This window comes from Musa acuminata, unplaced genomic scaffold, assembly GCF_036884655.1.
Source record: "Musa acuminata AAA Group cultivar baxijiao unplaced genomic scaffold, Cavendish_Baxijiao_AAA HiC_scaffold_1137, whole genome shotgun sequence".
Classification (NCBI taxonomy): Eukaryota; Viridiplantae; Streptophyta; class Magnoliopsida; order Zingiberales; family Musaceae; genus Musa; species Musa acuminata.
In genome coordinates this window covers 548,666-574,935 of record NW_027021349.1, presented here as the reverse complement: position 1 = coordinate 574,935, position 26,270 = coordinate 548,666, and the positions used below count along the sequence as shown (strand labels likewise).

Here is a 26,270-nt window from a genome sequence, read left to right as displayed (position 1 = left end):
GTTTTTTTTTTTACTTCTAGCAAAAACAATACCCTGATCATTATTTGTCAAGATTCTGGAGCTTAGTGTAACTGACTTATCAAGTACAATTTTTCATTTTTTATAAACATTTTAGATTCTTAACTGCACCTTTTTTTTCTATAGATAAAATGTACTTTACTGTATCTGAGACATTCAGAATCTTTATTGCATTGTCAAATTCATTCGGTCCTTACATAACTGAGCAACATAATATTCTTGAGTTAATTTTACGTTATGCTGAACTTATGTTATGCTTGACCCAACTTTTGGGTCACTAAATCAACCTCCCAATGAGCCCAACTCAACCCTAAATCAGGCCCAATGGGCCCTTAATTAAGTTGGCCTAGTTTCACTACAAATCAATTTAATTATACTATAAATTACTTTGATCAAGACACAATTAATTACAAAGCATAAATCCTTTGTTCGGCATGTCATTGGTTCATCCGACATTTCGTTCTCTCCTTCGACATATCATCCTCTCCCTCGACGTATTGCCTAATCGGTATGTTGACCTTCGCAACATCCAAGAGGATATTGGTTTCTATAAGCTCCATACTTCTTCTAGTGTAATATTATCAATTCATTTTAATGAAATCCTGTTAAGCAAATAAATTGCACAAGCTATAGCATTTCCTCAAAATTCTTTAAGAATTCTTTTTTCTTTAACATGCATCTAACTATATTATGTATAGTTCTATTGTTTCTTTCTGAGTTATCATTTTGTTGAAACGTGTACGATACGGTGAATTGATATAAAATTTTATTATTTCTATAAAAACTTTCAAATTTCTTTAATATTCATCATCCCTATTTATTTTTAAATATTTAATCTTATAGCCACTTTGAATTTCAACCAAATTCTTAAATTCTTTGAATTTATTTAAAAAAAAATTATTTTCCTTTAACATGTAAACCTAGGATTTGCTATTATGATCATTAGGTAAAAAAAATATTTACTTCCTCCAAGTGATACTAGATTGATAGGGCCACAAACATCTGAGTGCACTAGATCAAATCGATATTATGCTTTTTTATTTTTTTTAATTTGAAATGATTTCTTTTTTGCTTACTGATGACATATACTTCACGTAACTTTGATGGGTGATCAATTATTGGTATTATTATCACCATATTATACTTCTCTAGAAGTTTCAAAGTCTCAAAATTTAAGTGAGTCTATCTAAGATGTCATAATGTAAAAAAATCTTCAATATCAGTTTTAAAATCATTTAACCAATTAAATATGCATAAATGTAGAGGAAATATTATGTTCTTCAGCATTTTCGTATGTGAGATTAATGTTTTATTCTTATCACAAATTAAGGGACTCATATTTTTTATCTTCGTATCATAATACTTTTTAAGTAGTTGCCTCAAATTCAAAATATTATTTTTCATATTATGAACATAATAAACATTTGAAATATATATATATTTTTTTATCATTATTAAATCTAAGAAAAATTTTACCTTTGTTCTTACTGAGATATGTCACCAAATTTAATGTTCCCAAAATAACTTGTATATATTTTTGAAAATATTTTTTTGATGCCACACATGTGATTTGAAGCTCTTATATCTAGATACTATGTTATAAACTGATCGTCCTTCAAATTATTATAAGTCATTAATAAAACTTGATTTTCGTTCTTTTTTTTCTCAACAAAACTTGATACTATGTCATAGATTAATCTTTCTTCAAATTATTATTATAAGTCATTAGGAGTAGTGTCCATAAATTTTGCAAACATAGCATTGAAATTCAGACATTTTAGAATTTCTACCACATCCACGGCCTCGATCACGTCCTCGACCATAATCTTAGCCTTTTCGGCTAGAATTTTTTCCATCACCTTCATTGTTTTGAGATTCTTAATTGGTCAAATTTTTGCAACTTCTTCCTCTTTGTCCACAACCTATTTTTCTTTGATATTTTAATTTACCTTTGTTTTCAAGAGTAAGCTTGGTTTGTAGTGCTTACTCTATATATTTTTCTTCTCCCCTTTTTGTAAGTCTTTGTTCATAAACTTAAAAAGAACACATTAGTTGTTCTAAAGATATTTGTTCTAAATCTTTTGACTCTTCTATAACAATAAAATCAAACTTTAGATATAGAGATCTTAGTATTTTTTCTATTACTCTTTAATTACTTATTTGTTCACCATTTCATCTCATGAACAATAGAAAAGACTTTTGAGAAGTAATTAGAAATAGATTTAGAAGTACCTAATTTTAATTTTTTAAAATCAGTTCCTAAAACCTGTAGACGAAGCTTTTTTACTTAATCCATACCACCAAATACTTTTTGAAGTATTTCCCTAGCTTCTTTTGAAGTATTTACTGAAGCGATGATCTCAAATATTATATCATCAAGCCCTTGGAAAATTGTGAACAAAGTCATTTTTTACTTCCTTCTATCTTTGAGTTATTTTCTTATTTCTATATTGATTGTTCCTTCTATTGAACTTGGTTCAACAAATTTATCTTATGCAAACTCTTGTATATTTTGAGAGCCTAGAAGAATCTTCATTTGGATGTATTATATAATATATATATTTTTTATCTGGATTTGGACGGTGCTTGAAGAAGAGAAAATATCTTAACCCAAGCTCTAATATCAAATGTTGAACTAGATAGAAAGAAGAATAGGACAAAGTAAAATACTCTTATCTTTCACTCAAAACATTTTATAACTTCAAACACTTATATGTTTCATAACCCAACATGGTTTATAAAGTCTCCATAAATATATTATATTAATTATTTTTAAAATAAATCACTTTTTTTCTAAAAAACTCTTTCAAAAATCATTAGTTAATTTAATTTATCTTTCTATACATATTTAATATATTTCTTCTTTTGATACAATGAACTTCTCTCTCGATATATTGATAGATTGAATCTCTTTACGATAGATTAATAAGTTTAATTCCAACACCTCACTCTCCATGTTAAAAACACTCACTTGCCACCATTGCCCCCACTAGCCGCCGCAATCAGAGGAACAGGAAGAAGGTGGAGGTGTATGGCCGGTATAATCACGAAGCCAGCATGCATGGTTTATAAAGCAACTGATGAGGAAAGGAAAGGGATGTACGCAAAATTCTCCCATTCCATGGACTACTTTTGATCTCCGCTTCTGCACGAAGAAGACTTGACCTGTCAGCCCAATCGACAACGGAATCAACTCCAGCAAAGGCCAACTTCTTCCACACAACATGCAAGTCATCTTCATTTCACCAGTAGACATGGAAGACTTGTAAAGCTCTCGAGTCTTGCCCACCTAAGTGGTTGGTTACCCGATTGTGTTGAGTAGCTATCCCAACTAACCTTCTTTGGTATATCTTGCCGTATGAAGCACGCGCGTCCATGATATTGTTTGACGTCTTTCCTAGACAAAAAAGTTCTACCAAGAGGATGCTTCTAAAAGAGGGGGAATACAGTACTCTTTTAGCATCTAGAAAACATATTACGCTGCAGATGAGGCACTTTCTTTCTTAAAATTGTCATTATGACAATCTAAGCTTCAACCAACGCGTGCAAGTTTTTTTAAGATTATACACTAAATTATGCTTCATGTGCTGCTTAAGATTTGAGAGAGCCAATATTCACTTGAAAGAAGAAGAGAAAATGATAGATGTTAATCGCAAGTCAAATTGTAGTTTGTTTGGCGCATCCTTATGTTCATAAGAAGAAGATGACTAGAGTTTAAACTAAACTATAATGAAAGAACCTTTGAATTCATGAGTACATCATTGCATGCATCATACATAATCATGAGTATTTCATGCATAATCATAATTTTAAAACATTAAAGTACATCATACCATGATTCAAATCATCATACCTTCTCCCACTTTGTCATCAATAAAAAGGAAAAAAATGTAACTAGCATATTTTTGAAATTTTCAAGTTTTACTTTACTATAGAACATGCAAGCTTAGCAAGTTTTAGATATATGCAAGTTTTGCTTCTCTTTTGAGATGTGCAAGATAGTAATTTTTGCTTTTTTTTGAAGTGTGCAAACTAACAATTATTGCTTCCTTTTGCAATGTGTAAATTTACAAGTTTTACTTCTTAAGATGAGCAAGATAGCATTTTTACTTGAGATTGTAAGGTAGCACTTTTCTTTTCGTTTTGCAATGTGCAAGCTAGCAATATTTGCTTCTCTTTTGAAATAAGTAAGCTAGCAAGTTTTGCTTTTCTTGAGCTGCCAATTCTTTCTCTCCCTTTATCATTGTCAAAAAGAAGGGAATAATATAATGGTGCAATTCATTTTCCTTTACATTAATTTTTAAATTACCATATAAAAGATAATAAGAAAAATTAATTTTGGTGATGAGATATACACTTCATGAATACATGGGAGTAATAAGACAACTTTTAAGTTGTGAATCAAATATCAAAAAATCAAGAGAAAAGTTATGATTTATTTGGATAAATCAAATAGTGAAAAGAAAAATTATAGTAAACAATCTTGATTCATAAAAATTAATTATAGTATACAAGAAGGTAGGTTTGCTATAGGTACCCATTTGACTTTGGGTCTCTCATGTTTAGATCTACTTATCGTATTTTTGGCATAAGGTCATTTATGATTTCTTTAGGAACCCAAACAAATTTATGCATATCATATCTTTTAAATGAACAATTATATGTGTAATGACCATGTCTTCTACAAAAATTATATTTATTTTTAAGTAAAATATGTAACATGGGTTGTTCTCAAATCCTTCCTATTCTTTGGAAGGTTGTTCTCAAGTTCGTCATGTGTCATATAAGTCATTTCATAGGTCAATAAAGATCAGATAAGTTTTTCAAGAACAAAATTGTTCAAGTCCTTTGCATCTTATATTACCATCATTTTTAGATCCCAACTTTTTGGAAGACATCTTAATATTTTATTTATAAGTTTAAAGTTAGAAAAACTTTTTTCAAGTACTTTTAAACTATTGTCGACATCCATAAAATGAGTGTACATGTCTTTAATGGTTTCGCTTAATTCCATTTGAAACAATTCAAAACTATGCATCAAAAGATTAATTGTAGAATATTTAACTCTACTTGTGTCTTCACGTGTGATTTCGAGTGTGTACCAAAGATCGTATATAGTTTCACAAGTCAAAATATGATTAAACTCATTTTTGTCCAAGGTATAAAACAAAATATTCATAGTTTTAGCATTTAACGAAAATATTTTTTTCTCAAAATCATTTCATTTGTTCATAGGTTTATAGGGTGTTTGAAAACCAAGTTTATAATATTCTATAAATCAAAGCTCATAGAAAGCAAGAAAACTCTCATTCGTGTTTTCCAATACATGTAGTTCGTTCCATTGAACATAGGAGGATGAGTGATAAAGTAACCCTCTATATTGCTGATAAAAGCCATTCTCTTGGGTGTTAAACTAATCGAGAAAAAAATATGAATTAGGGTTTTCATAAAACTTTCGATAATTCAAAATTTTCATTCGATAAAGCTCGTATCGGAAGGATGTTTAACTTGAAAATATTCGTAAGAGTAATGAGCATAGTAACCAAGTAAATCGGTTAGTAATATGAATAAAAAGTATAACAGAAATGTAAACAGAGTTTTATAGTGTTTTAATCATCTTGACCTATATCCACTCCTGATTTCTTCTCCGTTGAGGCCACTGGCTTTTACTATCAATCTTCTTTTATAACCCTTTTCTTCGTTTCATAAGTTTAGGAGATAACCTTTATAAGTCACTCCCTTAAACAAAAATCTAACTTTGAGAAGAGAAGGAGAATTCTTATAAGATTATAATAGTGTTTTCTCACAAATTTGTTCTTAGTTCTTGTGTAAACCGAGCAGGGATAAGTGAAGTATTTATAGATCCTAAATAGATTCAAATTTGGAGCCAAAACAGTCTCATCCCGGGTTTTCAAGGTATTGGTGGATGCTATCGCCTGCTAGCACTAGGGGATGCCACCGCTTGCCAAATTGACCACTAGTAGTACCATCACCTTCTACTTAGCCCAAAACAACTTCAACTCAGGCCTAATGGGCAACTAATTGAGTTGGCATCGTTTCATCCCAAAACTAACTCAATTAGACCTAAACTAACTCGATCTAAACATATATGATTATAAGCATGAATCCTATGTTTTCCAACATGTCATAGGTTCATCCAACGCATCGTTCGATCCTTCGGCATATTGCCCAATCGGCATGTTAACTTTCCGCAACTTGCAATCTCCTTAGTGCAATGTCCGATCCTTCAGCCCGATCCCTGAACTCATGGCACGAAGTCCTTCCGACACATCGATCATTCCTCCGGCTCGACATCTAATCTTCTAACATGTTCTACTCTGACCCAACATCTAATTCTTCCTACTTTAATTGAATTGGCTTTCCTTGATTGATGTTAGTCCTACATCACTTAAATGCATATTAGATCATAATTTTATCAATTGATTTCATCATTAAAATATGAGATTTAATAAGGATATAAAAGAAGATCTGCAATCTCTTATTGACTGGTTCACATGACTAAAGGGAGATAAGAGAAGATTTGTAATATCTCAATAATGTCATATATTCATACATTCCCGCATTGTGTGTATAATCCCTAAAAGTTTCTGTCTATTTATAAGTGAGAGTAGAGGATCTAGGATAAATAATTATGAGAGTTCCTCCTATTAAGATATCTCTAAAGAAATCTTATCATAATTTGATCTCATTTCTATTGACTGATAACCATAATTAAAATCTGATCATATCCATAATATATCTTATATAATTAAATAGGATCACATTATCTAACATTATCAAGCAATGATAGTCATTTCAATTTTGTATGGGTCTCTAGATGAGCTTATGAAAGGACACCTCCAAGGGAATTTTTATCGAGTATCAAACATGTGAAATTAGAGAGCTTTTCAATCGATAAAGGTATGGAGCCATTGAGAAAGTTATCGTTGAGATCGAGAACGACGAGACTATTGGGAACGATCGAGAACTTTTGCTATAATTTTCTCTATCACCTTCATTGTTTTAAGATTCTTGATTGGTCTGATATCCGCCACCTCTTCCGCTTTGTCCATAACCTTTTTCTCTTTAAGATTTTGTTTCATCTTTGTTTTAAAGAGTAAATATAGTTTGTAGTGCTTTCTCTATAGATTTTTCTTCTCCTCTTTTTTAAAGTCATTGTTCATGTAACTTAAAGATAACCTATTAGTTGTTCTAAAGATATTTGTTCTAAATCTTTAGACTCTTTATTCGCTATAGCAATAAAATCAAACTTTGAATATGGAGATCTTAGTTTTTTTTTCTATTACTGTTTGATCACTTTTTTTTTATTGCAGCAAGGTATTTCTAAATACCTTGTTGTAATTTTTTAAACTCAACTCGTAAAACTTATAGGCGAAGTTTCTGTACTTTATCCATACAACCAAATGCTTTTTGAAGCATTTCTCAAGCCTCTTGTGAAGTATTTACTAAAGCGATGCTCTCAAACATTGCATCATCAAGCCCTTAGAAGATTGTGAACAAAGTCATTTTCTTCTTCTTTCATTTATCTTTGAGTTATTTTCTTGCTTCTACATTTATTGCTCCTTCTTGGACATGGTTTAACAAATCTATCTTCTCAAACTCCTATACATCTTGAGAGTCTATAAGAATCTTCATTTGGATATATCATATATCATAAATTTCTTTTCTCAATCTAGGGATGGATGGTACTTGAAAAAGAGACCATAACTAAACCTAATATATAATACCAAATGTTGAACTAGAAAGAAGAGATAAGGACATCACACGATGAAAGAGTAGGACAAGGCAAAATATTTTATCTTTCACTCAGAACTCTTTATAACTTTAAAAACTTTATGTTTCATGACCCAACATAGGGTTTATAAAGTTTTCATAGATATATTATATTAATTATATTTAAAATAAATCATTCTTTTCTAAAAAAACTCTTTCAAAAAACATTGTCAATTTAATTCATCATTCTATAAATATTTAATCTATTTCTCCTCTTCATACAATAAACTTCTTTCTTGGTATATTGATAGATTGAATCTCTTTATGATAGGTTAATAAGTTTAATTCCAACACCTCCCTCTCCATGTTAAAAACACCCATTTGCCACCATTGCCCCTACTAACCGCCACAATCAGAAGAACAGGAAGAAGGTGGAGGTGTATGGCCGGTCAAATCACAAAGCCAACGTGCATGGTTTATAAAGAAACTGATGGTTTATAAGGAATGGGATGCACACAAAATTCTCCCATTCCATGGACTACTTTTGATCTCCACTTCTGCACGAAGAAGACTTGACCTGTCAGCCCAATCGACAGCGGAATCAACTCCAATAAAGGCCAACTTCTTCCGCACAGCATGCAAGTCATCTTCTTCATTTCACCAGTAGACATGGAAGACTTGTAAAGTTCTCGAGTCTTGCCCACTCACCTAAGTGGTTCGTTACCCGATCGAGTTGTGTAGCTATCCCAACTAACCTTCTTTGGTATATCTTTCCGTATGAAGCACGCTCGTCCATGATATTATTTTACGTCTTTTCTAGAAAACATATTACGCTGCGGATGAGGCACTTTCTGTCCTAAAATTGTCATTATGACAATCCAAGCTTCAACCATCGCATGCAAGTTTCGTTAAGATTATACACTAAATTATGCTTGATGTGCTGCTTAAGATTTGAGAGAGCTAATATTCACTTGAAAGAAGAAGAGAAAATGATAGATGTTAATCGCAAGTCAAATTGTAGTTTGTTTGGCGCATCCTTATGTTCATAAGAAGAAGATGACCAACCTACAGAAGAATAAAAAGTAATACTAATATATATATATATATATATATATATATACAGAAATAAATTCTAATTTACTAAAAATTAATTTTTCTATTTAGAACTCTAATCTAAAGTCTAATTTACCGCAAGTCAAAGTCTTCTTGGCCAGCGAACGTATAGACCGGTAAGTAGAAAAAGAATCCTTGGAATGTCAGACAAGTCAAAGTTTGAGCACCATGGAATGGAAGAAATTGTGTGCATCAGTTGGCTTATAACTTTGTGATTTGGCATAGCGTAGCATGCACCTCCACCTTCGTCCTGTTCTTCTGATTGTGGCGGCTAGGAGTAGGTAGAGAGGGAGGGAGATCAAACTGCGCGCCATGGGTTTCCCTTTACGCTTCTTATCATCATTGTCGTTGTGCCTCTTGGCCCTCCTCCTCCACCGGGCCACGGTGACAAGTGGGTGTTTCAGCATGGAGAGGGAGGCACTTTTGGACTTCAAAGCCGGCATCCACGACACCCATAACCGGCTATCTTCTTGGGTAGGCCAAGACTGCTGCGCATGGGAGGGGGTCATCTGTGGTGCCACCACTGGCCACGTCGTCATGCTGGACCTCCGAAACACAAATATTACATATGATTGGGCATTACGCGGTGAGAGGATGAACTCGTCATTGCTTGCTTTATCACATCTGGAGCACTTGGATCTTAGCTTCAATGATTTCAGCGGAATCCGCATGCCGGAATTCATCGGCTCCTTCAAGAAACTGAGATACCTCAATCTATCTTCTACATATTTCATGGGAGGAATACCGGCTCGGCTGGGGAACCTTTCGAGCCTCTACGTTCTTGATCTAAGCGATGCTTTATACTTCGATTATTATGGCGACGGATATCCCGTCGACAAACTCGACTGGCTCTCCCATCTTACCTCCCTGAAGCACCTGGACTTGAGCCGGTTAGTTCTAACCAATGTCCCAGATTGGTTCTCATCGGTGAACATGCTGCCATCCCTCCAAGTGTTAACTATGTCTTCCGTTGGTCTCAATACCATCCCAGCTTCTGTTGCCCACGTCAATTTCACCTCCTCTCTTGCTGTGCTTGATCTCTCCTATAATAATTTCGACTCCACCTTACCCAAATGGTTGTGGAATATTAGTAGTCTTACCCATCTTGATCTAAGCGATGCTTTAGATTTTTCATCCCTTGTTGACAACCTCGACTGGCTCTCCCATCTTACCTCCCTGAAGCACCTGGACTTGAGCGGGTTGAAGCTAACCGATGTCCCAGATTGGTTCTCGTCGGTGAACATGCTGCCGTCCCTCCAGGTGTTAAACATGACTTACGGTGGTCTTAATAGCATCCCGGTTTCTGTTGTCCACGTCAACTTCAGCTCCTCTCTTACCGTCCTTGATCTCTCCAATAATAATTTCAGCTCCACCTTACCCAAATGGTTGTGGAATATTAGTAGTCTTACCCATCTTGATCTCTATTATTCTGGGTTATATGGCGTTATTCCTGATGCAATTGGAGACTTGAGCTCTCTTACTTTTCTTAATCTAGGAGTCAATCAACTCGAGGGTACCGTACCGAGATCCATAGTTGATCTCCGTAGACTGAAAGAATTACATATGCCGTTGAACCAATTGGCAGGAAATTTGAGCGGTTGGCTGGAGCAAATGACGAATCTCATCATTTTGGATCTCCGAAACAATTTATTCAACGGTTCCATGCCTTCCTCCGTTGGTAAGTTCTCTAATCTCACTGAATTGTATCTCCGTGGAAATTCTCTGGGAGGTATCATTTCAGAAGTTCATTTTGAGAATCTTACCAGATTGCAAGTATTAGACTTGTCTGACAACTCCATCACCATATCAATTGGCCAGAGTTGGGTCCCTCCTTTCCAACTCAGAGTAGTAGATTTAACCAATTGTCAGTTGGGACCTCAATTTCCAGATTGGTTGCAGTTCCAAACACAGATCCAAGGGTTATCCATGGATTATTGTAAAATTGCAGGGACAATGCCCGCTTGGTTTTGGAATATTTCATCTTCTACCATCACATATTTATTCCTTTCCAACAACCAAATAGGAGGGAAGCTGCCATCTTCTTTAAAGTTCACAAAGTTGGAAATATTAGATTTGGATTCCAACAGATTTGAAGGTCCATTGCCTCCGATGCTACCGTCTACACTGGATATTCTATCTCTCTTCAATAATTCCTTTACAGGGCAATTGCCGATATGGCCCTATGTTCAATCAGTGGTACTCTCAAATAACATGCTTGATGGTGGCTTATCTTCGTCAATCTGCCAATGGACAGGTGGTCTCGTATACCTTGACCTTTCGAACAACAAATTACTTGGTGAGATCCCTTATTGTCTGGGAAAATCATTACAAAATCTTCGGTTCTTAGATTTGAGCAACAACCACTTGTCGAGTGAAATTCCATACACGATCGGGTTTTTAAATGGGCTTTCACTTTTGCAACTAAAAAATAACAGTTTTTCGGGTGAGGTTCCTTTGTCATTGAAAAATTGTACAAATTTATGGTTTCTTGATCTGACTCAAAATAATCTTGTCGGAAGTATAACGCTATGGATGGGAGAAAATCTACGACAACTGCAAGTACTTCGTCTACGTTCAAATATGTTTTCTGGAGTTATTCCCTGCCAACTTGCTCGATTTGAACAGCTTCAAATATTGGATCTTGCAAATAATAATTTCTCTGGATCAATACCTCACAACATTGGTAATTTAAGTAGCATGAGATCGACATCACAATATTATGGTTTTTGTTCTAATGAATTAGATATCTTTACGAAGGGACAAGATCTTCATTATTTAAGATGCAGCATAAAACTTATGAAAAGTTTGGATCTTTCAAATAATAGTCTAACCGGAGAGATACCAAAAGGAGTTGGAGACCTTGCAGAACTCAATAATTTGAATTTGTCAAGAAATCATTTACAAGGTAAAATCCCTTGGGAGATAGGAGGAATGAAATCATTAGAATCCCTTGATCTATCAATAAATGATCTTTCTGGTAGCATTCCTGAGAGCTTATCTGTTTTATATTCCTTGAGCTACTTGAATTTATCATATAATAATCTTTCGGGAAGGATACCAACTGGTTATCAACTCCAAACACTCAATGATCCATCCATTTACATGGGCAATGCCGACTTATGTGGACCACCAACTTCCAAAAGTTGTTTTAATAATAAAACAACTCAAAATATTATACAAGAGTACAAGAAGGAGATTCCTGAGTGGCTATGGTTCTATATCAGCATGGTATTAGGATATGTGATGGGATTTTGGACCTTTTATAGTATTCTCTTCCTCAAAGATGCATGGAGGCATACTTATTTTCATATGATTGATCATATGTATGATTGGTTCTGGGTGCAATGACATTTAATCTTTTGACGATTGTTTAGATTTTAATCCTAAAATTTCTAGTGTGGATGATCCAAGACTTTACCGTAGATGGGGAGAAGGTATGTCATCACTCTGTTTTTTTTATTTATATGGTATTTTAGATTTGAAGAGAGGTATTGATCAATTTCTATGTAATTAGGGTCTTCTTCTATTTGATGTTTGCATAATCATAACATCGTTGGCTCATTGTTTTAAAGTAGAAAAATATTAGAAAAAGAAGAGAACATACAACCGAGTTTCTGTACTAAGATATAGTCTAAAAATATACTATATTGAGTTTAAAGGAACAAACACATTACTTTCAAAATGATAGAATAGATATTATAATTTGACTATTGTGTGTGGATTGGACACAGAGGAAGCGAGGGGTGGCTTTGGCATAGGGAGAAAAGAAAAAGAAAAACAAACGGTGTGAGATTTAATAAGGATGATGTTTTTATATCAAGAGAGTAATATATGATTTTGAATTCCTTTCACTCCCTACCAATTAGAGAGTAAATAGGACTATAGATTAATTAATCTAAGATCATTGAGTATGTTGTGATCTTAGATAAAAAATAGTCATTCTCAGATTAAAAAAGAAAATATTATGATTGTTTATTGGATTGGTTTATATTATTCGAATGATTTAGGAAAAGAAGAAAATGTCGATCACTATATCAGTTATAATAATCTACGATTAACGTAAGTATGGAATGATTTTGTCTAACTTGTTTTCCAATTTAATAATATATATTTGTTAATAATGAAGTTATGTGATTTGCAAATGTTAAATTGACTTTGAAAATAAGCTTGTCAATATTACATTTGTTTAAAATATTTAAAATATTTTATTATTATATTTTCGAATGCTATATTGTTGGACATATTTCAAATGATACATAAGGAGTTATTATGAATCAATATGTTAATTTAAATGATGATTAATTGTTCAATTAGTTAGTTTTAATTTGGATCTTATCGATTGGGGTTATATATTCCTTAAGTTCTTAAACTAGTTTCTTATTGGGTTATATATTATATCTCATGATTCTTGTTATGGGATATAATATAGTTATAGCCATTAGATATATGCCCTTTGTTATAGTTATGACTATCGATGAATTTTAGATGTGAAAGCTTAGTTATACTTATACTGATTCATCATTAGTGAATGATAATCTTTGCATTAAAATGAAATATATCCACTTATGTTTTGTTATACAAATGTTTTTAAAGATTACATTAAAAAATTTTCAGATGCCTACGAGTAAATTGAATTTGGTTATGCATCGAGGTAATAAATTAAATCGTTTATGGTTCAAACTCTTGAGATTTGCGATGTAATAATCAATTAGTGGGATGTCTTTGGTGTGTTTGAGAGCTCACTATGAAAAGGAACCGTTGCAATATTTGTTTAACATTGTTTTTGTTGGTATTTGTTCATTGTTAGTTTCTCTTCCTTGAATTAGCTGAGATTCGAAATACTATAGATAATGATATAGTGGTACTCATCTTTCTTAATCGTTTTAGAATTATTATATGGTAGTTCAGATTTTTTCTAATAAATCTGTTATCATCAATTTTTTTATTTAAAATGATTTGACAACATTAGTCTACCTCTATAGAAAAAAATAAAATTTTAATTATATAAGATCAATAAAGACTTAGGTCATCTTTATTCAAGCACAACTCTCCTTATATATCTTTTTTCATAAATATCAAATAATTTATATCTTTCTCTTAGGAAGAATGAAAGTATTCTTCACATCTTATTCTCCCTCCTAGAGATATATAGAATATCTATAGAAAAAATAAATCCTTTCAATACGGCTCTCAAGATGATGATATTATAACCTCTTTAATACTGCTCCAATTTAAGGATAAGACTGATCCAAGTTATCAATCCACTTTATATCAAATCTTTCTAGCCAAAACAAATATTAAGATACTCTGAACAGAAAACAAAATCATATAAAATGCAAACGTTCACTTGTCACTCCATGTCATCTCTTTTATATATATATATATTCTTCACATCTCGTTCTCTCTCTTAAAATCTAAATATATATATAATATTTATAAAAGAAATAAACCCTTTTAATATGACTCCAATTTAGTGGTAAGAGGATGACATCCCAACCCATCAATATTGCTCCAATTTAGTGGTAAGATTGATCCAAATTATCCATCTACTCTATATCAAATCTTTTCAGTAAAACAAATATTGAAAGACTCTACCAAAAAAATAAAGTCATGTCAAACTCTATTCTGACTCCAACCCTCTCTACATTATATCAAAGTCATGAATTGGACATCAAGTAACAACAACTCCTCTCTCTCTCTCTCTCTCTCTATATATATATATATATATATATATATATATATATTGGTTGGCAGCAGTGATTCTGGTGAATGGTGAACCAGGTACTTTTGCTTGTCACCATGGATCTCTCTCTGGTGTTGCGTTCTCATGGTGACTCCATTTGAATTGCAATCTATTGATGATGACCACAGATTTCCAAATATATTTGATTCTTTTATTCTGTATTCCTTCTCTTTTCTTCCGTTCTTTCTCTTACACTCAGTCTCCTACGCTGCTGCTCCTCTTTTTGTCTTCTCTCCCAATTTTCTCTTTTTTTTTTTTCTCTCAACAATATATTACTAGATTACATATTATTAATTTAGATTTTGATTGTTCTACATGAAATAACCATTCATAACCAACCATGATCTTAATCCAACCATTATAAAATTACATTGATGGTGTGACTGATAAAACCTTCTGATTCTTAAATTAGTTTAGGAGTTGGAGGTCAAACAGAATTTAGATCTCAAAAAATATACTTGAGGAATCTTTATATAGTGAGGTCTAAGATTATTATAATCGAGAAAAAAATAATAATAATTTTTTCTTAAGACCGAATTCATAACCTTTTTATTCTGAAAAAATGGGTAATGATAAAAGCTTTTTTAATCATCACATTCATATTGGACTTATATAATTAGTCGATAGCTCGATAGTTCCTTTCGCCGTAACAGACATATGTCATGCGAACGGAGGCCAAGCCATTAGGGACTCCGTCGCCCCTCCACTGCTATTCCATCTCTATGTCGGTGTCCGCTGCCCCGTCCCGTCCCTGTCCGACTCCCTGTCGATATGCCTGGCCAACATTGGTTTGGGAACGCCGTTCATATCTTTGCTGGAGTTGAGGCATATCGACAACCACCTGGCGTACCAGCACGCAAATCAATTCGCTGCACTACTCTTCTACAGTCGCTACAACTTGGGATCCCTCACCAACTTGGGATCCATGCTTGCTGAAATTTCTTCTCCCATACAGATTGTACATTGTTCATGCTGTTGGGCTGATAGTCCATATTCAGCCCATGTGGGCTAGGACAGTCCATAGCCCACACCCCCTCTTAATATAACCCTAATTAAGATTAGGGGATGTGATGACTGCGTTTTAGAAGTAGAAAAAGACTATAAAAAAAGGCAGCAACGAGGCAGATCTTTGATGGGATTCTAAAGAGAAAAAGAGAACAAGGCAGAAAAGGAAGAGAAAGAAAGAGAATAATACAAGGATAACGCAGAGAGACTTTTCTCAATCATCTAGCAAGTTAGATCAAATCTACAGTAGACTCTTGCTGTGATTACTTGGGGAGGTTTTAGATATTGTGGGCAGTGACGTGATCCTTGTATCCCAGTTATTCTCTTGTGGTTGTTGCTAGGGTTTAGAGCAAGAGATTGAGATTTGTATATTCATTATTCTCATAGTGGATTATCTCTAGTTTGCCCCGTGGTTTTTACCCTTCACATTGAAGGGGTTTTCCATGTATATCTTGGTATTCTGTTTGATTGCGTTTCTATTTAATTCCGCTGTATATTATAGTCTTTTAGTATTTGTTCATATACAAAGGTTATTCCTTTTTATATTCCCATCACATGCCTCGCATGGAGAAAGGGGATTTCTTGAACCCGAGGGTTTTCTCATAGCTTTCCTTTAGAACTGCGTAATGTGGTGGGGTATACGGGATTCATTGCTTAGGGTAGTTCTTTTGAGGCCGGATCACTACTGAAAATTTGGAAAGGGATGGAGCCTTGATCTTCTATAAAGGGAACAAAGTGTTATAATCTGTTTGTGGTTATCTCAAAGAATTGTAACGAACATAAAGACTCATTTGCACAATTGACTCTGTATACTCTTCAATTACAATTTTGATTAAACTGACTCCCAATTTTAACCACAGATGTCCAGTAAAAGTGTTCTTCGCTAGAAAAGACTATTAGGCTAAATCAATGTTTAATTATCTATAGAAGCGAAATTACAATGAACAATACCGTAATTATGGTTCTTTAATTACACAAGTTAGACACGAAGAACAAGCAGCTAAATGAACTTACCATAATGTTATAATTTGATTACACTTAGTATACCGTATAGACTCCAGTAAAGCAACAAAAAGATGAGCGGACCAACACTTCAGAAATAATCACATATATGTGATACAAATAAGTGAGCAGAAATAGGAGATTCCAGGAGATAATTACCACAATTTGGGAGAGGACAGCAAACTCGATGAGGACATTGATTAACATTGTCGTGTGGGGCGAAGGAGGAGTCTTAAGGAACACGACTAGCATAATCTCTCTTTATTATGCCTTTGAAAAGTGGTTGAGTCTATCATCTCATATCTCTGTATTAATAATATTAATTTTTTATAATAAATTAGATTAATATATTTACTTTCACCTTTGTTAGTTAACTTGGTACCATATTCCATATGTATATCTGTAGAGTGACAATCTTTAATGAAAAATATTTTTAGAACCTCCTTTGCATAATTTAAAATTCTTTCATTATGTTGTACAACTTCAATATCGAGGAAATAAATCATTAGGCCCAAGTCGATTATCTCAAACTTCTTCATCATAAAGTGCTTAAAGTCTTTAATCATGAAGATATTATTGCTTATAAAAATTAAATCATGTACATAAGCATGTTCATATGGATATTTAGGAAAATTATTTTAAATAAAATAAGTATATATCCAAGAATTCCATGCTCTTAGGCTTGTTTAAGCACAAAAAACACTTTTTTTTAACTTGTATACCTTATATTCTTATTCATGAATATTAAAACCAGGAGGTTATTGAACATATATCTCTTCTTCAAGAACTCTATTAAAAAATATTGATTTGACATCCATTTATAAAATTTTTCTTTTCATTTGAGCTGCTAGAAAAATAAGTAATCTTATTATCTCCAATCGAGTAATTGGTTTAAATACTTCTTCATAGTCAATCACATATTATTGTTTGTAATCATCTGTAACCAATCATGCTTTGTATTTCTATACCTCCTCTTGCATTTCTTTTTATTTTGAAAATCCACTTTACACCAATTGCTTAATAACACGAATCTTCTTGTTCATAGTTTGTCGTTATTTTTCTTCTCTACAAACTTATTTGAAGGTTGATGGATTATATCGTACAAAAAGATAAAATAAAAAACGCTCTTCATTGTTAGTATCGACCTTTCAAGTAACATCATATAACTCCTGAATTATTCTTATCCTTACAATTAGACTTCTTGAATCATGTGACCTAGCCAATCTAGGTGATGATTCAAGTAAAGACTTTTCGATGCTTACTTGTATTATATCATCCTCTTCTGAAGATATAGTTTTCTTATGTTGCTCATCACTTTTCTGGTTCCAAATCTATTGTTCCTCAAACTCAACAAACCTTGGCATTACAACTTTGTTTTCGATAGGATTGTAGAGTTTATAACCACTGGAATTCTTAGCATAACCTAACAAGATGCATTTTTAATTTTTATTCTTAAGTTTTATTCTTTTTTCTTCTGGTATCTTAGCAAATATAACACTTCCAAAAAATTCTCAAATGATTAACTCTTGATTTCTGTAAGCTTCATACTTCTTCTAGTGTAATATTACCAATTCTCATTGTCGAAATTTTTTTAAGCAAATAAACTGCACAAGCAAAATTCTTTAGGAATTCTTCTTTCCTTTAACATGCATCGGACCATATTAACTATAGTTCTATTTTTTCTTTCTAAGATATTATTTTCTTAAGGTGTATATGACATGATAAATTAATATAAAATTATATTATTTCTATAAAAACTTTCAAATTTATTTAATATTCACCATCCCTATTTATTTTTAAATATTTAATCTTACAACCACTTTCACTTTTAACCAAATTCTTAAATTGTTTGAATTTGCTTAAAACTTCTTTATTTTTCTTTAACATGTAAACTCAAGTTTTGTCATTATGATCATCAGTAAAGGTAAGAAAATACAAGCTTCCTTCAAGTGATACTAGATTGATAGGTTACAAACATCTAAGTGTATCAAATCAAGTCGATGCCATTCTTTTGTTCTTCTAAATTTGAAAGACTTTCTTTCTTGCTTGCTAATGATATATACTTCATATAATTTGGAAGAACAATCAATTCTTGGTATTCTTGTCACAATATTATATTTTTCTAGAAGTTTCAAAGTCTCAAAATTTAAGTGAGCATATCTAAGATGCCTTAATATAAAAATATCCTCAATATTAGTTTTAAAATAATACGACCAATCAAATATGCATAAATGCAGAGGAAACCTTTTATTCTTTGTCATTTTCACACGTGAGATTAATGTTTTATTATTATCACAAATTAAAAGAGTCATATATTTTATCTCAATATCATAACATTTTTCAAGTAGTTACCCCAAGCTCATAATATTATTTTTTATATCAGGAACATAATAAAAATCTGAAATACATAAATTTTACCATTATTAAGTCCAAGAAAAATTTTACCTTTGTCTCTTATTAGTCTTTGAGATATATCACTAAATGTAATGTTCCGGAAATAACTCGTATCCATTTCTGAAAAGAGTTCTTTGGTGCTACATATGTGATTTGAAGCTCCTGTATCTAGATATTGTGTCGTAAACTAATCTCCCTTCAAATTATTATAAGTTATTAGCAAAACCTGTATCTTCATTCTTTTCTTTTTTAACAAAATTTGCCTCATCATCTTGATTGTTAAAATTATAATAACATTCAAAGGAATAGTGTCTATACCTTTTTGCAAACATAGCATTAAATTTTAGACCTTTTAAAATTTCTACCACGTCCACGTCCTCGACTATAACCTCGGCCTCTTTGGTTATAATTTTCTCTATTACCTTCATTATTTTAAGATTTTTTATTAGTTTTATATCCGCCACCTCTACCTCTTTGTCCACGACTTTTTTCTCTTTGAGATTTTGATTCATCTTTGTTTTTAAGAGTAAGCATAGTTTGTAGTGCTTTTTCTATAGATTTTTCTTCTCCTCTTTTTTTAAGTTTTTGTTCATGAACTTGAAGAGAACCTATTAGTTATTCTACATATATTTGTTTCAAATCTTTAGACTCTTTATTCGCTATAGTAATAAAATCAAACTTTGAATCTAGAAATCTTAGTATTCTTTTCTATTACTCTTTGATCACTTATTTTTTCTATTACAGCAAGGTATTTCAAAAATAGATTCAGAAATACCTTCTTGTAATTTTTCAAACTCAACTCATAAAACTTATAAGCAAAGCTTTTTTACTTTATCCATACAACCAAATGCTTTTTGAAGCATTTCTCAAGCCTCTTCTAAAGTATTTACTAGAGCGATGATCTCAAATATTGTATTATCAAGCCCTTAGAAGATTATGATCAAAGTCATTTTCTCCTTCTTTCTTCTATCTTTGAGTTATTTTCTTGCTTCTACATTTATTGCTCCTTGGACATAGTTTAACAAATCTATCTTCTCAAACTCCTATACATCTTGAGAGTTTAGAAGAATCTTCATTTGGATGTACCATATATCATAAAATTTTTTTCTCAATCTAGGGATCTAGATTTGGATGGTGTTGAATCTCGTATTTTGATGATGAAACTACTTGATATATGTTTATGATTTAATCTACATTTTGAGTGATGCAGGATGCTTCGATCAGGATGAGACAATTAAAGCAGGAAAATCATGTTGTGCCAGAGGAACATGTCAGAAGATTGGACGTCGGGCCGGTGGATCAATCGACGTATCGACAGAAGGCTTCGGGCCGTGGACTTGGGCATCGGGCCAAGAAGAGCAGGTATTGTGCCAAGGATATCGGAGTTGCGGAGTCAACTGGCCGATTGGGCAATAGGTTGCAGGAAAGGACGATGCACAGAAGAATCGGACGAAGCGTCGAGGGACCAATGACATGCCAGACAACTTGGTTAATTGCTTAGGATTAATTGTCTCGATTGAAGTTTTGTTTTAAGTATGCAGGATTAACTACGATGAAAATAAGATATGCAATAGGAGTTGTGCCGGAGTCAAGATAATGATCACGTTGGGAGTTCGAGAGTTCGACGGAAGTTCGGACAGTCGTCGAAGGTTCTGCGGGAACAAATCCGAGAAGTCCATGAGCTTGCCAAAGAAGCTCGTTGGAACTCGCCAAGTGGATCGTCGCAAGTCTAGGAGTTTGCCGGAAGTCTGCAGGAGCATCACCGAGGGTTCATCGGATGATCGACGGAAGTTCGCCGGAAGCTCGCCGGAAGAAGCGATTGACGCACCGGAGCAAGTTGCAGTAAATATCTTAGGAAAAATCGTAGTTAGCACAATGATTAAGTTGGAAATGGGAGGTGATCCCATTAACTTAATCTTGGGGCAATTGGGCCCTTGAAAAAACCCAAATTGGGCCGAATGGATCAACCCATTCGGACCCTGATTTCTGCTAAGCGGTGGCACCGCCTGAGCTCAGTCTTCGAGCTCTAGCAAGAGGTGCAACCGCCCCTGACAGAGGTGGCACCGCCTGGGCTCGGTCTCCGAGCTTTGGCTGAGCGATGCAACTGCCTCAGTCAGGAGGTGGCACCGCTTGAGCTCGGTCTTCGAGCTCTGGCAGGAGGTGCAACTGCCCTTGACAGGAGGTGGCACCGCCCAGAGGCTCAATCTTCGAGCTCTGCCAGGCGGTGCAACCACTCCAGTCAGGCGGTGCAACCACCAGATCCCAGAATTCCGGGAATTGACAATTTTGAGCTCCAAATTCAAACTGGGTTGGGGCCTATAAATACCCCACCCATTCAGCATTGAAAGGAAACATACACACACCGAAATCCTGATCTTATTCTGTGATTCTTAGAGCTCAAAATTGTTATAAAGGCCAAAAGTTCTTCTCTCTCTTTACTTCCAACTTCTGATCTTTAAAGAGAGGAGAGAAAATTCTGTAAGGGTTGTCTCCTAAGCCCGTCAAAAGGAGTGAAACTGTAAAAGGGTGGTTAGCCTTCGCCTATTGAAGGAAGGCCTCTAGTTCACGTCGGTGACCTCGTTGGTGGAGGAAGCCAAAAGTGGAGTAGGTCAAGATTGACCGAACCACTCTAAATCTTGGTTTACATTTACTTTGAGCATCTTATCCTTACTGCAAATCTCCTCAAAAGCTTACTGCTTTCTGCGTATATACGATCGGGTTTCAAGCTTTGCACTTTCCGAATCGGCGTTTAGACATAAATCAGTTTTATCGTATGATCATCATATTTCAGTGTGTGTTTATGTTTTTATTTCTATCATAACTACAAACTGCCTTTATATCCTTGCTTTAACTGCATCTCGCTTAATCAAGTGATTTACGAATCAGCATTTAGACGTAAATCAGTTTTTTTGTACGAATATCATATTTCAGTTTACGCCTACTATCTGATTTGAACCATAACTGCAAACTGCACTTATATCTTTGCTGCATCTCGCTTAATCAAAAGTTAAAATGATTTACGAATCGGCTTTCCTACCGAAATCACTTTTATCGAACGAACGCGATTTTTATCGTAGAAGGTTTTCTACTACACTAATTCACCCCCCCCTCTTAGTGCTTTTGATCCTAACAATTGGTATCAGAGCCCAGTATTTCTTATTTCGGATTTACACCCGAGAGAAATGGCTCTTCATGGCTTTCAAGAGGGCTTATCGGTTGTTCGTCCACCGTTGTTTAACGGATTGGATTACATTTATTGGAAAACTCGAATGAGAGTTTTCTTGATTTCTATGAATTTGGATTTATGGAATATCATTGAAAACGGTTTTCAACTTCCCTCTAAACCAATGAACGAATGGTCGGATTTGGAGAAGAAGTATTTTTCTTTAAACGCAAAGGCTATGAATGCCTTATTTTGAGCTTTGAACAAAAATGAGTTCAATCGGATTTATATGTGCGAAACGGCTTTTGACATTTGGCGAACACTTGAAATCACGCACGAGGGAACTAGTAGAGTCAAAGACTCGAAAGTTAACATTTTATTGCATGATTTTGAGCTTTTTCGAATGCAACCAAGCGAGACTATAGGCGACATGTACACCCGTTTCACGGATGTCGTCAATAGTTTAAGAGCTTTTGAAAAATGTTTTTCATATTTTAACTCGTAAATAAGATTTTGCGTTCTCTTTCTAAGAAGTAGGATTCAAAAGTAACTGCAATACAAGAAGCTAAAAACCTAAACAACTTACCACTTGAAGAACTAATTGGTTCGTTGATGACGTATGAAATGGTGCACAATGCACATGATGAACAAAATCACCTTCCAAAGAACAGGAAGGATTTGGAACTCCGGACAAATGAATACCACTTGAGCGATGACTCAAGTGATGAGGACAATGATGAACTTGAACTTCGAATACTAAATCTTAATAAGTTTATTAAATAAAAATCTAAAATAAACAATAAACTTGAACGAAGGAAGAGGCTAAGTTTATTAAATAAAAATCTAAAATAAACAATATCGAGCTCCTCTAAAGACGAGGAGAAAATCATGAAAGGCAAGGTGGCAAACTACACCTTAATCACTTTCAATGATGAGGTAATCGAAATCCCCCTAATTTATTTTGAAATTACTTGATGCTTTCATGATGTATTTTTTTTTAGTTTAGAATTAATTTTCTTAAAAATTACATGTTTTAAAAAAATTATGATCATGCTAAGTAATTTCGAAAATGATAATAATGCATATTTTATGATAAACAAATAAAATGATCTTGATTGAAAATATGAAATCATGGTTAAGAAGTAATAATGTGTATTACGTTTATTTCCATTGTTATTTCTCAATTTTGATTAAAAAAAATCATGTTTGATTTAAAGAAATGCATAATGATATTTTGATTAACAATTTTATGCATGAGATTTTAAGCTATACATGATGATAAGCATGTGTTATTTTCATGAGTGTATTTGAAAAACTATGGCAAAAATGTGCTCGAATACATGAACTTGTTAAGATTATTTTTTGGACTTTCTTGATTCAATGTTCAAATCACTTAATTGCCATGATGATTTTACACTATTACATGCCTTAATAACATGTTGGAAATTATGTGTTTTGGATACAAAATTTTTATGATCATGAGCATGTTTTATCTTCATGATTGAACTTGAAAATCTATAGCAAAATCTTGTCTGAATGCATGAAAGTGTTAATTTCATTTTCAGATTCGCTTAACAATTGGTATCCTAACAATCGGATTTTCTCATACATTTATTATAAAATATTTTTCTGAAATGGATTTGATGAAATGATTCCTGCTTATAAATTCCATCTTGAAATATGGATGATAGTGTTTTTACTTGCAAAGATTTGTTTCACATACATATCTTGATCCTAACAATACAATGAGATTTCTTATGCAAAAATAAAGTGCTTTTGTGATTCTTTGCTAAAGAAAATAATTATTAAAATCATGATCTTGATAATTATAACATGAAGTTCTTTATAAATCAAGATCGTTCATTATGCTCCCTACATTTATCAAAAAAGAATTCTTCAAATGAAGTGTAACTTGTCTTTTGATTTCTCAGAATCCAATGAAGTGTCATATTGATATCTTGATACTTGGAATATTTTAAAATGTGATCTTGATAAGAATGTTTCAAGTTGCTCTTTGTGCTATATCTTTTCAAATAAATCATGAGCCTTGATATCATATATTTCATAATATAGAAATAACAAGATTTCTTTGCCTTGTATGTCTTCTGTGATGATTGTACATCAATTTGCTTTATTATGAATTATATGAATCTTGATCGTGAACATGTTAAGAAGAATTTTAATGAACCATAAATCATATCTTTGGTATTCACGAATTGATCCTAACAATTGAACCTCATTGATATCTTTCATTGATATGATAAATTATCATCTCATGATATATCGCATAATTATATCATGCTTTGCGATTGTATCATGTGATCTTTGCTGAATTTTCACATTGATATTCTTCATGACATGATTTCTTTGCATTGTTGTCTTGTATGCTTCATGTGATAATATGAATACATGAAACACTTATGATATGATTTTTATGCAATTCCTTGTATTCATGAAATGTTTATCTCATCACCTAATAATTCTTCTTGATATTCCTTATGTGATGATAAGAATACATTAAATATTCATTAATTTGTTTTGATGTATACAAATAAGAAGTTTCGATCATGTATGGTAGGATGTAATTTAACAAATTTGGTACCATCATGTTGCAAAATAAATGATTAGGAATCATGCATTAATGATGATTGTATATTTTATGATTTGGCATGATGCATGCAATGATGAAATATTCATGAATTTGAAAATGCATGCAATACTTATGACAATGATGTACATGATGTATTGCATATGATATGTATCATGAATGCTTTAAATGATGAATGTTTGGTATCATGATCAACATGTTGATAAATGCTTAAAAATTTTAATGTTTGAGTATCATGTATGATATACCCATTAATGATGATGATGATTGATTTATTTTTCGGTATCGTGCATGAAAAATAAGGTTTTTAAAATTGTGTATGTTTTAATTTGAATATATAATGATGCACAAATAAAATTGATACTTACCTTTGTCATAATCTGAAAATTAAAAAAAAAAGGGTCTTCCCTTCTTTTTGACAATGACAAAGGGGGAGCAAGAATTTCTAGCGTTGACATCATGAAAAAAGGCAAACTAGCTAACTTACACAATTCAAGATGAAAGCAAAAATTACACTCCTCTAAAGAGAAGATGCAAATGTAACACTTGCCAAATTGTTTGCTTGCCTCATGTAAAACATTATCTCTTGCTAGTTTGGCATTTTGCTAGCTTGCACTTTGCAAAGAAAGCAAAAATGACACTTCTCAAAAGAGAATAAAGAGCTTGTTATCTTGAACATCACAAGCTTGCCAAATAAAAATTGTAAAAGTGCTATATTGCCTATCTCAAGAAGCAAAACTTGCAACTTGCACATTGCAATAGGAAGCAAGAATCATAAGCTTACACAAGAAAGCTATCTTGCATTTGCTTTCGAAATTTTTGCTAGCTTGTATGTAGTAAAACTTGCATATCGTAAAAATTGCTGGCTTGTAGTATAAAGAGAAGCAAATAGTTGCTATCTCAAGAAAATTAAACATGCTAAACTTACACCTTGCAATGGAAGCAAAATTGCGAGCTCAAACATTGCAAAGGAAGCAAAAATTTGCTAGCTTGCAACTTGCATATTTCAAGAAGCAAGAGTTGCCTTCTTGAACATCTCTAAATTGCTAGCTTGCAAGTTCTAAAATGTTGTAACATTGCTAGCTTGTATGTCCTAAAAGTGCTATCTTGTATGCTGTAAAACTTGCATATCTAAAACTTGATAGCTTGAATGTTCTAAGCATGATGTAACATTTGCTAAATTTTCTGGCTTCAAAACTGCATGATGATAAAACTTGATATTATGTTTTTCATGCAATAAGTCAAACTAATATTCCAAACACAAGAATAGTTGGACTTCTCCTTTTTGTTGATGACAAAGGGGGAGAAGTATGATGTTATGCATAAGTTTATGATGACGTGTTGCAAGTATTCATGATGAATATTGCAATGACTTGAATTCAGTTTGAATTCAAGATTCTATCAATATGGCATATTGATAGGGGGAGTTTGTTTAAACTCCGGGAGTTAAGTTTAACTCCGTCATCAAGTGGTTGTCATCATCAAAAAGG

General features: G+C 33.1%; 1 protein-coding gene across 1 annotated transcript; it reads left to right on the top strand.

The window, feature by feature from the left end:
• Positions 1-9,177: 9,177 nt before the first annotated feature.
• Positions 9,178-15,620, top strand: LOC135670966 (receptor-like protein EIX1). Its single transcript, XM_065178771.1, has 3 exons — positions 9,178-11,548; positions 12,240-12,299; positions 15,229-15,620. The coding sequence occupies exons 1-3, from the start codon at positions 9,178-9,180 to the stop codon at positions 15,618-15,620; spliced, it is 2,823 nt and encodes a 940-aa protein (XP_065034843.1).
• The last annotated feature ends 10,650 nt before the right edge of the window (positions 15,621-26,270 follow it).

What these genes read in the sequence shown, in the direction of transcription:
- LOC135670966 (XM_065178771.1), top strand. Translation starts at nt 9,178, where the DNA reads ATGGGTTTCCCTTTACGCTTCTTATCATCATTGTCGTTGTGCCTCTTG. An exon ending in ATCAATACCTCACAACATTG is followed by an intron (nt 11,549 to 12,239) that starts GTAATTTAAGTA and finishes ACGATTGTTTAG; the next exon opens with ATTTTAATCCTAAAATTTCT. An exon ending in TTACCGTAGATGGGGAGAAG is followed by an intron (nt 12,300 to 15,228) that starts GTATGTCATCAC and finishes TTATATAATTAG; the next exon opens with TCGATAGCTCGATAGTTCCT.